Source organism: Pongo pygmaeus, chromosome 5 (genome assembly GCF_028885625.2).
Source record: "Pongo pygmaeus isolate AG05252 chromosome 5, NHGRI_mPonPyg2-v2.0_pri, whole genome shotgun sequence".
NCBI classification, from domain to species: Eukaryota; Metazoa; Chordata; class Mammalia; order Primates; family Hominidae; genus Pongo; species Pongo pygmaeus.
The window spans coordinates 111,023,395-111,036,124 of record NC_072378.2 but is presented as its reverse complement, the minus strand read 5'-3'; the positions used below and the strand labels follow the sequence as shown (position 1 = coordinate 111,036,124).

At 41.9% G+C, this 12,730-nt stretch overlaps 1 protein-coding gene across 1 annotated transcript; it reads left to right on the top strand.

Moving 5' to 3' along the window:
• The first annotated feature begins 4,916 nt into the window (after positions 1-4,916).
• On the top strand, positions 4,917-6,052 carry LOC129038803 (glutathione S-transferase Mu 2-like). The gene has a single exon (XM_054492230.2). The coding sequence runs from the start codon at positions 5,049-5,051 to the stop codon at positions 5,601-5,603; it is 555 nt and encodes a 184-aa protein (XP_054348205.2). The 5' UTR covers positions 4,917-5,048; the 3' UTR covers positions 5,604-6,052.
• Positions 6,053-12,730: the final 6,678 nt, after the last annotated feature.

The following is a 12,730-nucleotide window of genomic DNA, read 5'->3' as shown; positions in this document are numbered from 1 at the left end:
TGAATGCACTGTTCCTTCTAACTGTGCCCCCTGCTTTTTAAGTGCCTGGCTCCTTCTTGTCTCACAGGTCTCAGCTGACATATCATTTCTTCAGAAGTGCCTTCCTGACCACCTCGTGGAACAGAAGTGTCTCCCTCTCCCTGATGTTCTTTATCCCTGGCCATGGTTTGTTTCTTTATAGATTTTTATCATGTTTTGTGATAATTTTGTTTGTTTACTTTTGTCAAGTCTTTTGTTTGTCTTTCCAATAGTAGACCTTAAACTCCCATGAAGGCAGAAACATGCCTGTCTTACTCATTGTTATATCCCAGTGGCCTAGCACATTCTAGACCTTCAATAAATAATTTCTGAGTGAATGCAATGTGTGTCATCTGGTATTTTCTGTTGCTTAAATTTATTATTTATTTATGTATTGAGACAGGGTTTCACTCTGTTTCCCAGGCTGAGTGTGGTGGTGCACTCATGACTCACTGCAGCCTCGACCACCTGGGCTCAAGTGATCCTTCCGTCTCAGCCCCCTGAGTAGGTGGGACTACAGGTGCACAACACCATGCCTGGCTAATTTTTTTATTTTTTTGAGACTGAGTCTCACTCTGTCGCTCAGGCTGGAGTGCAGTGGCACAATCTCGGCTCACTGCAGCCTCCACCTCCTGGGTTCAAGCAATTCTCCTGTCTCAGCCTCCCAAGTAGCTGGGATTACAGGTGCACGCCACCACACTCATCTAATTTTTGTATTTTTAGTAGAGATGGGGTTGCACCATGTTGGCCAGGCTGGTCTTGAACTCCTGACCTAGTGATCTGCCCACCTGGGCCTCCCAAAGTGCTGGGATTACAGGCATGAGCCGCTGCACCCAGCCAATTTTTTTATTTTTCTGTAGTGATGGAGTTTTACCATGTTGCCCAGGCTGATCTCAAACTCCTGGACTCGAGGGATCCGTTTGCCTCAGCCTCTCAAAGTGCTGGGACTACAGGCATGAGCCTGGCCAAACCACACCTGGCCACTTAAATTTATTTTATTTTTATTTATTTATTTATTGAAACAGAATCTCGCTCTGTCACCCAGGCTGGAGTGCAGTGGCACCATCTTGGCTCACTGCAACCTCCGCCTCCTGGGTTCAAGCCATTCTCCTGCCTCAGCCTCCTGAGTAGCTGGGATTATAGGCGCATGCCACCACACATGGCTAATTTTTGTATTTTTAGTAGAGACTGGGTTTCACCATGTTGGCCAGGCTGGTCTTGAACTCCTGACCTCAGTGATCTGCCTGCCTTGGCCTCCCAAAGCACTGGGATTACAGGCGTAAGCCACTGCACCCGGCCTAAAATCTACTTTAAAAGTTTTTTGTGGTTTCTTCCCCCAAAGTTTCTAGGCCTCTGAACACATCTAAGGGGAGCAAAAATACTGTTTGCATGCTTCAAATAAATGAATAAAATATAGACAGAATTGACTAACTGTCTCAAGAATTAGATCAGGACTGTTGCCTCTAAAATAAATCCAAATATTAGTTTTCCTATTTTTCTCACTTTATTATTATAAATGGGCCTGATTTTATTTATTTCTTTTTTTCTGTGTCTGCTTGCTAGGGAAATGTGTGCCTTATTTTAAAAGTCCGTTGTGTTCCTTGAAGGCTGTCTGCAAACTATTTTTGGAAAGTGAATCATCTGATATCTAAAGATATCAACTACTTTAGAGATCCTTATACTGAATTTTGTTTGCAATAGTAAGAAATATATTTGTAATGTAAATATTCACTTTCTAGTTTTTCTATCTTTGAAAATTCAGATTTTAAAGGCTCAGATTTATGTGTCTCATAGATTCTGGAAGTTTATCACTATTAAAATAGTAAATAGCTGACAAAATACAAATGGCATGATGTAAAGCACAGAAAGGAATTAAATCGGGGGTGGAAATGTCTTAACTTTGTGCTGATTAAGAAGTAATATGTGAGAAGAACTGTTCTTTCCCTTTTTTAGCTTCCTCGTCTCCCGTCTTATGTTTTCCTTCCCTCTCCCAGTCCCCTACTTCAGCAAGTTCCCAAATTTTAAACAAATCAGTCTCCTGTTTGGCAACTTTTCCTGACCATTCAGCAGTCAGAAAACAGGAAAGTTACTCTTCCCTTTGCCCTGTTTTTAAAACTTCTATTTCTACTAGGCAGCTTTTACCTATCACACTGGGCTTTAACAAAGTATCTGAGGAATTAACTCACACTAATGTAGAAAACACTGGTGGCAATTTTCCATGTCTGTTTTTTTTTTTTTTTTTTTCTTTGAGATGGAGTTTCACTCTTGTTGCCCAGGCTGGAGTACAATGGTGCAATCTCAGCTCACTGCAACCTCCGCCTCCCGGTTTCAAGCGATTCTCCTGCCTCAGCCTCCCAAGTAGCTGGGATTACTGGCACGTGCCACCATGCCTGACTAATTTTTGTACTTTTACTAGAGACAGGGTTTCACCATGTTGGCTAGGCTGGTCTTGAACTCCTGACTTCAGGTGATCCACCCGCCTCAGCCTCCCGAAGTGCTGGGATTACAGGCGTGAGCCACGGTGCCAGGCCTCCATATCATTTTTTTAAAGGTCACCCAGAGGCAACAATGTTTTGACTCAAAGGAACAGTTCATTAGTGAATGGATTCTCTAGAGGACTTCTGTTTTACATGCATTTATCTCTGCTGTCTCTCTAGTCCACTCTAACAAGAGTAAAGAAAAGAAGGCACACAGCCAAAAGGACAAAGAGATAAAGAAGAACAATCTAAACCCAAAGCAAGCAGAAGGAAGGAAATAATAAGGATTAGTGCAGATATTAATGAATAGAGAATAGAAAAACAGTAGAGCAAATCAATGAAAGCAAAAGTTGATTCTTTAAAAATACCAACAAAATGGTCAAAATCTTAGCAAGACTGACCAAGAAAAAAATACTCAATTACCAAATCCAGAATTGAAAGAGGGCTCATTACTGCTAATCTCACAGAAATAAAAATTGTAAGGCAGCCAGGCAAGGTGGCTCATGCCTGTAATCCCAGCACTTTGGGAGGCCGAGGTGGGTGGATCACCTGAGGTCAGTAGTTCAAAACCAGCCTGACCAACATGGTGAAACCCCGTCTCTACTAAAAATACAAAATCAGCCAGGTGTGGTGGTGCACACCTGTAATCCCAGCTGTTCGGGAGGCTGTTGGCAGGAGAATCACTTGAACCCGGGAGGCAGAGGTTGCAGTTAGCCAAGATTGCACCACTGCACTCTGGCCTGGGCAACAGAGAGAGATCCTGTCTCAAAAAAAAAAAAAATAATAATAATAGTAAATTATAAGGGAATACTATGAACAACTGTATGCCAACATATTACATAATATAATTTAGATGAAATGAACACATTCCTCAAAAGACATAAACTACCAAACCTGATTCAAGAAAGAATGGAAAATCTGAGTATACCTATAACAACTAAACAGGCTGAATTAATAGTAAAATAAAAGAAAAGTCTGAGCTTCACTGGTGAATTATACCAAGCATTTAAAAAAGAAATAATACCACTATGGTGTTATTCTATGATAGTATTATGGCATGGCGATTCCTCAAAATTAAAAATAGAATTACCATATAATCTGGAAAATCTACTTCTGGATATATATCCAAAATAATGGAAAGCATGTTCTCAAAGATATATTATATTTCTTGTTCATAGCAGCAATATTCACAATAGTCAAAAGATGGAAGCAGCCAAAGTGTCCATCGAAAGATGAATGGATATACAAGACGTGACGTATACCTACAATGGAATATTACTCAGCCTTAAAAAGGAGGAAAATTCTGATGCATGGTATAACATGAATGATCCTTGAGGACATTATGCTAATGTGAAATAAACCAATCATACAAAGATAAATACTGTATGATTCCCCTTATACGAGGTACGTAAGAGCAGTCAGAATCATAGGAACAAAGCCAGGTATGCGTCTAAAGTCTGAGGTACGTGGGAGGCTAAGGCAGAAGGATTGCTTGAGCATGAGTTCGAGGCTATGGTGCACTATGATTGTGCCTGAGAATAACCACTGCACTCTAGATTGGGCGACATAGTGAGATCTTGTCTCAAAAAATTTTTTTTAATTATAGAAACAGAAAATAGAACAGTGGTTACTAGGAGCTGGGAGAAGGGGAAATGGGAGGTTGTTTAATAGGTGTAGAGTTTCCATTTTGCAAGATAAAAAAGTTCTGGGCCAGGTACGGTGCTCATGCTTGTAATCCCAGCACTTTGGAAGACTGAGGCAGGTGGATCACCTGAGGTCAGGAGCTCAAGACCAGCCTGGCTAACATGGTGAAACCCCATCTCTACTAAAAATACAAAATTAGCTGGGCATGGTAGAGCATGTCTGTAATCCCAGCTACTCGGGAGGCTGAGGCAGGAGAACTGCTGGAACCCGGGAGGCGGAGGTTGCAGTGAGCTGAGATCGTGCCATTGCACTCCAGCCTGGGTGACAACAGTGAGACTCCGCCTTAAAAAAAAAAAAGTTCTGGAAGCTGGTTGCACAACAATATGAATATACTTATCACTACTAAATTGTAAACTTAAAAATGGTTAAGATAGAAATTTTTATATTAGTGTATTTTACCACAATTTTTAAAAGATAAATGATACAAATTCTTCACAAACTCTTTCAAAATATAGAAGAGAAGGGAACATTTCCCAACTCATTCTATGAGGCTGGTATTACCCTGATACCCAAACCAAAGACACCACAAGAAAGCTACAGACTAATATCTCTTACAAATAAGACGCAAAATCCTCAAAAAAATATTAGGAAGTAGAATTTGGCAATATGTAAAATGGATTATACACCACGACCAAGTGGAATTTATCCCAGGAATGCAAGATCGTTTTAACATCCAAAAGTCAATTGACATAACACATCACATCGATAGAGTAAATGGGCCTTTCTGCAGAATCCGCACCGACCAGCACCATGCCCGTGACACTGGGGTACTGGGACAGCTGAGGGCTGGCCCACGCCGTCTGCCTGCTCCTGCAATACACAGACTTAAGCTATGAGGAAAAGAAGTACATGATGGGGGAAGCTCCTGACTATGACAGAAGCCAGTGGCTGAATGAAAAATTCGAGCTGGGCCTGGACCTTCCCAATCTGCCCTACTTGATTGATGGGGCTCACAAGATCACCCAGAGCAAGGCCATCCTGGGCTGCATTGCCTACAAGCACAACCTATGTGGGGAGACAGAAGGAGAGAAGATTTGGGAAGACATTTTGGAGAACCAGCTTGTGGACAACCACGTGCAGCTGGCCAGACTCTGCTACAACCCAGATTTTGAGAAACTGAAGCCAGACTACCTGGATGCACTCCCTGAAATGCTGAAGCTCTACTCACAGTTTCTGGGGAAGCAGCCATGGTTGCTTGGGGACAAGATCACACTTGCGGATTTCATCGCTTATGGTGTCCTTGAGAGAAACCAAGTATTTGAGCCCAAGTGGTTGGACGCCTTCCCAAACCTGAAGGACTTCATCTCCCGATTTGAGGGCTTGGAGATCTCTGCCTACATGAAATCCAGCTGCTTCCTCCCAAGACCTGTGTTCACAAAGATGGCTGTCTGGGGCAACAAGTAGTGCCTTGAAGGCCAGGAGGTGGGAGTGAGTTGCCCATACTCAGCCTGTTGCCCAGGCTGTGGAGAGCAGCTGGACTCTACACCCCAGCACCTACCTTCTTGTTCCTTTCTCCTGTTTATTCCCTTCTTTACCCCCAAGACTTTATTGGCCCTCTTCAGTTCCCCTAAACACCTGTCCCATCCAAGCCCTTTAAAGCCTCAGCTACCCATTTTCCTTCATGAACGTCTCCCTCCCAACATTACCCTTCCCTGCACTAAAGCCAGCCTGACCTTCCTTCCTGTTAGTGGTTGTGTCTGCTTTGAGGGGCCTAACTGGCCCCTCGCCTGTGGAGCTCAGCCCTGAGGTCCCAGGGCTGCATGAAAGAGCAGTACTGACTGGTTTACAGGCCCTTCTCCTGCAGCATGGCCCCTGCCTTAAGCCTACCTGATCCAAGTAAAGCCTAAAACACACACACACACATACACACACACACATACACTCACACACAAAGAATAAATGTCAAAATCTACAGGATCATTTCAATAGATGCAGAAAAAGCATTGACAAAATTTAACACCCTTTCATGATGAAAAAAACACTCAACAAAGTAGGAATAGATGAGAATTTCTTCAACCTAATATAAGGCTTCTACAAAAAACCCACAGGTAACAGCATATTTAATGGTAAAATAACTGATTCTTTTTCAGATGAAGCATCAAGACAAAATGAAGAACAGGACAAAGATGTCTGCTCTCCCGGCTTCTATTCAACATTGTGAAGGAGGTTCTAGCCAAGGCAATTAGGCAAGAATAAGAAATAAAAGCACCCAGCTTGGAAAGGAAGAAATAAAAGTATCCTATTAGTTGATGATGTGATTTTGCATATAGAAAATTCTAATGAATCCACTAAGAAACTATTCGAACTAATAAACAAGTTCAACAAGGTTTCAGAATACAAGATCAATATACAAACAGAAACTGTATTTCTTTATAGTAGCAATAAGCAAACAGAAAATGAAATAAAGAAAATTCTGTTTACAATAACATCAAAAAGAAAAAATACACAGGAATAACTTTAACAAAAGAGGTACAAAGCTTGTACACTGAAACCTACAAAACATCTTTGAAAGAAATTGAAGATTTTAATAAATGGAAAGATATTCTATGTTCACAGATCAGAACACTTAACATTGTTAAGATGGAAAAACTCTTCAAATTGAACTGATTCAATACAATCCCTAACAAAAATCTCGGCTGATTTCTTTGCAAAAAATGGCAAGCTAATCCTAAAACTCATGGAAATTTAAGAAACTCAGAATGGTCAAAACAGTTTTTAAAAAGAACAAAGCTGTAGAATTTACATTTCCCAATTCTAAAACTCACTACAAACCTATAGTAATCAAGACAGAGTGGTACTGGCATAAGGACAGACATATCAATCAACAGAACAGAATTGAAAGTCCAGAAATAAAGCCTCACATTTACTGTCAATCGATTTTTGAGAAGAGCACACAACCATTCAATGAGGAAAGAATAGTCTTTTCAAAAAATGGTGCCAAGACACTGGATATCCATATGCAAGGGATGAAGATGGACCCTCTAACTCACACCAGATACAAAAATGAATTCAAAATTGGATCAAATACTTAAACCTAAGAGCTAAAACTCTAAAACTCTTCAAGGAAAAGACAGGAGTAAGTCTTTATGACCTTGGACTAGGCAATAGCTTCTTAGATATGACACCAAAAGCACAAGCAAGAAAAAGAAAAAAATGTGTAAATTAGACTTTATTAAAACAAAACTTTAGTCCTTCAAAGTGCATCATCAAGAGAGTGAAAAAATTCCAATGCTCAACACCATTAATCATCTGATAAATGCAAATCAAAACCATGAGATACCACTTTACATCCATTAGGATAACTATAATAAAAATGGAAAATATACATAAGTGGACTTGTGTTATATGGGGAAAAAATGGAAAATAGCAAGCATTGGCGATGATGTGGAGAAATTAGAACACTCGTCCAGGCATGGTGGCTCATGCCTATAATCCCAGCACTTTGGGAGGCCAAGGCCTGAGAATTGCTAGAACGTGGAAGGCGGAGGTTGCGGTGAACCAAGATCATGCCACTGTACTCCAGCCTGGGCGACAGAACAAGGCTCCATCTCAAAACTAACTAACTAAATAAATAAATAATAAAAAGAAAAGAAATTTGTAGTTAAAGATGTGCTTTGTTGAGTTGGTATGCCACAAAGTTATATAGTCCTACAAATATGCCTGGACTCTTACCCGGCGACTCCAGAACTGAGGGAGACCACTGAAGGATGAAGGCAATAGGTTTCTCATGGCAGTGAATATGATTTTCTCCTTCAATTTTCCTTCTCCTTCTTGTTAAATAAAACTCCCCTGGTTGCAACTTCCTAATGAAAGGATTGATGACAATTGAGTTCTTTTGGAAGATCCATCTTTAGGCAGATTTTGGTTGTATCACTGAAGCTGTGACTGGGATGTCATATATGAGAAGATATATAGAATGAATCTATAGGTACTGCAGGCTAAGTCTAAAGTATGCCTTGATTTGGCTTTCTAGCCTAAAGAAGTTTTAAACTGTCCATTCTTAGAGTTCTTATCAAAAGTTCCAGCAAAGCTTTGCAGCAGTTAATGCTATAGAAAAAGAGAAAAAAAGTTCCAGCAGGCTGGGCGCAGTGGCTCACGCCTGTAATCCCAGCACTTTGGGAGGCCAAGGCAGGAGGATCACCTGAGGTCAGGAGTTCAAGACCAGCCTGACCAACATGAACAAACCCAGTTTCTACGAAAAATACAAAATCAGCCGGTTGTGGTGGCGCATGCCTGTAATCCCAGCTACTCGGGAGACTGAGGCAGAATTGCTTGAACCTGGGAGGCGGAGGTTGCAGCGAGCTGAGATTGCACCATTGCACTCCAGCCTGGGCAATAAGAGTGAAATTCTGTCTCAAAAAAAAAAAAAAAGTTCCAGCAAAGCAAACTTAAAAACAGTCTGTGTGGTCATTCACTATTCCTGCTGCTCTTATGTAAATAATCAGGCCAAGTTTGATGAGACTAACCTTATTTTGTAAACACATTTGTCTTATTCTGATTATTCTTGGTAGAAATGGGAGTGACTGTAGAGAGAAAAACTGTTTCTGAAGAAAAGCTATAGTACACCTGCTGTTAGGTTGTGGCTTTGCTCATCGTTTTCAAGTTTTTCTTATCTTCTTGTAGACTGGACTAGATTCTAGAATTCTTCTCTTTTCCTCCAATACCTGGCTATAATTCTCCAACTAAGAACAAGAACTGCTCCGTACCCAAAGCCCTCTAAGCTGAAACCAGACAACTCGATGTAAATTTCAAGGGACAAGTGTCATTCCTGATGTGTTGGCCACACAGAGTTCACCAAAACGCCTGATGCCATAACCAGAGACATTCAAACTGCAAACCAGGGAAAGAGGTTGACAACTTCATGCTGTAAACAGCTTTTCCCAAGGTGTCAGCACAAGACTGCCTATCATAAGACTCTTGACCCTCTGAACTTGTTTTTTTTTTTTTTTTTTTTTGCCCATCTTCTTCGCTTGGCACAGTCAGCACCTCCTACGGGGGCAATCTGATGAACTGTTGGATCTGTCATGTGAAACCCAAATCTTTACACAACCTAAGAGCTTCTTTAGTCCGTCTAGTGGGTAAGTTTAGCAACATCCCTAACGTAACTGTTTTTCAAATTGTACTAGTGGTCCCTTTAATAGGGTTACACTTCTAGATCCACTTGTTCTCACTCTCTGCTTTAATATAACCCAGTCATAGGATACCAGATTTCCTGCTAGCTGTATAGTATAGGAGGAGTCTGTGCCATTGATAACACTTCTTGTACATGGGTATTACAGAGACTCGGTTGCAAAAAATGAACAGTCTGCTTGGTTAAAACAAGTGGACTCCTCATCTGGCTCATTCTTTGATCTATTCAAATTTTAGTTGGTTTGGTTCATGGGGACCCTGGCTAAGAAGCTTATGCCAAACTGCTGGTATTATCCTCCTGATGGTCATAATAGTAGTCTTGCTGGTGTGCTATATTCTCTCAAAGGTTTTAAATACTTACATGTAGCCATCCATCGAACATTGAATGGTCTGTCTTCAGCTAGAATAACAAAAACTCAAAGAAATATGTGATCAGACAAGACATGATGACTCACGCCTATAATCCCAGCACTTTGGGATGCCAAGGCCAGTAGATCACGAGGTCAGGAGATCAAGACCATCCTGGTTAACACGATGAAACCTTGTCTCTACTAAAATACAAAAAAAATTAGCCGGGCGTTGTAGCGGGCGCCAGTAGTCCCAGCTACTCAGGAGGCTGAGGCAGGAGAGTGGTGTGAACCCGGGAGGTGGCGCTTGCAGTGAGCCCAGATCGCGCCACTGCACTCCAGCCTGGGCGACAGAGCGAGACTCTGTTTGAAAAAAAAAGGAAAACAAATATGTGATCATGAGGACACCACCATCTAAGAATGGTACATCAAGACCAGAAACCCAGAATGATGGAACTAAGAGCAGTGTGAATGGCCTAGGTTTTGTTCGCACTCTCACCTGGGTGACAGCCTGACCCAAATGGTGAAATTGTTTAAAAAAAAAAACAATTATAGGAGGCCATTGGTTTGTACTGAGCTCCTGCTCTAGGTCCAACAGATCAAACCAAAATGGAGTCAGTCATGCTAAAGTTTCACATCACCAAACTGAAACTAAGTTGTTTATGTAACATTCTAAGAAATCAGGAGAGAGATAATAGCTAAATCCCCAAACAAGCAATTTCAGCCAGTATGATAAAGAAATCCCCTCTACTTTAGCCTTTACAAGGAAAGTATAACTTTGAAACAATCAATCGACTTTTTGTTTTCTGTTTTGGCTTTTCTCAGCCTTTTTCTGTCTATAAAGCCAACCTCCTCTAATTAGAACACTCATTGTACTTTTTTTTTTTTTTTTTTTTGAGACGGAGTCTCGCTCTGTCGCCCAGGCTGTAGTGCAGTGGTGCGATCTTGGCTCACTGCAACCTCCGCCTCCTGGGCTCAAGCAATTCTCGTGCCTCATCCTCCCGAGTAGCTGGGATTACATGCGCCTGCCACCACGCCTGGCTAATTTTTGTATTTTTAGTAGAGACGGGGTTTTACCATATTGGCCAGGCTGGTCTCGAACTCCTGACCTCAGGTGATCCGCCCACCTTGGCCTCCCAAAGTGCTGGGATTACAGGCATGAGACACCACACCCGGCCTTATTGTATTTTATAGTATGAGGTGTTGCTCAGTTCTAGAATTACAAAAAGCCAATTAAGTTTTTAAGCTAAATTTGTTATAATTTTGTCTTTTGCAACTCTTCTTTCTTCTCCTCCTCTTCCTCCCCCCCACCTTTTTTTTTTTTTTTTTGAGATAAGTCTCGCTCTTGTACCCCAGGCTGGAGTGCAATGGCACAATCTTGGCTCACTGCAACCTCTGCCTCCCGAGTTCAAATGATTCTCTTTGCTCAGCCTCCCACCATTCACCTTACAGGCACCTGCGACTAGGCCTGGCTAATTTTTGTGTTTTTAGTAGAGATGGGGTTTCACCGTGTTGGACAGGCCGGTCTTGAACTCCTGACCTCAGGTGATCTGCCTGCCTTGGCCTCCCAGAGTGCCGGGATTACAGGCATGAGCCACCGTGCCCGGCCTTTTCCCCTTTCTTTTCTTCCATTGTTGTTCTTAAGTTTGCACAATAATTAGGATAAATAAGCATTTATAAAATCAGGTATAATTTAGTCTTCTAATACATATTCCAATTGTGTTGTCACATCTTTTTATCCAGATTAATACCTTGGTACATATCATTTAATTTTATTAATAAAAGTTAATTATTATTTTAATTACTTTATTTATTTATTACAGAAGGGGTCTTGCTAGGTTGCCAAGGCTAGTCTTGAACTCCTGGGCTCATGTAACCCTCCCACCACTCAAGTAGCTGGGATTATAGGCATGAGCCATCATGACCGGCTTGTCTGCATGCCTTTCTTCCTTCTTTCCTCCCTTCCTTCCCTTCCTTCCTTCTTCTTTTTTCATTTTCTCTCTTTCTTATTTATTTTCTTATTTATTGGTAGAAATAGGGTCTCACTGTGGTTGTCCAGGCTGGTGGTATTATTTGTAAATGGGCTGATTTAGGTAAATGATGGATTATCATCCCTTCTTTTTTTTAGAGATAGGGTTCTGCTATGTTGCCCAGGCTGGGCTCAAACTCCTGGGCTCAAGTGATCCTTCTGTCTCAGTTTCTCAAGTAGATGAGACTACCAGGCTCGCACCACTGTGCTCAGCTTCCCCCATTTTTATCATTAACATTTCCTCAGCCAGGCATAGTGCCTCATGCCTGTAATCCTAGCACTTTACGGTGTTGAGGTGGGCAGAGCACTTGAGCCCACGAATTTGAGACCAGCCTGAGCAACATAGCTGGGTGTGGTGACGCATGCCTGTAGTCCCAGCTATTTGAGAGACTGAGATGGGAGGATTGACTGAGCCCAGGAGGTCAAGTCTGCAGTAATCATGCCACTGCACTCCAGCCTGGACAACAGAGTAAGATCCCATCTCAAACTAAACAAACAAAAAAACATTTTCTCACACTTTCTTATACACTAACTATAGACTATGCCATTTGACTGAAAGAGAATAGTACATTCTTCTTTTCTTTGAGATGGAGTCTCACTCTATTGCCCAGGCTGGAGTGGTGCAGTGGCGTAATCTCAGTTCACTGCAACCCCCGCCTCCTTGGTTCAAGCATTTCTCGTGCCTCAGCCTCCCAAGTAGCTGGGATTACATGCGCATGCCACCACACCTGGCTAATTTTTGTGTTTTTAGTAGAGACAGGGTTTCACCGTGTTGGCCAGGCTGGTCTTGAACTCCTGACCTTGTGATCCACCCGCCTTAGCCTCCCGAAGTGCTGGGATTACAGGCGTGAGCCACCGCATCTGGCCTAACATTCTTCTTTTCTCAGCCTTTTAATAAACACTTGAATGTTTTCTTTTTTTTTCTTTTTCTCCCCCTCGAGATGGAATCTCGCCCTGTCGCCCAGGCTGGAGTGCAGTGGTGCGATCTCAGCTCACTGCAACCTCTGACTCTTGGGTTCAAGTGG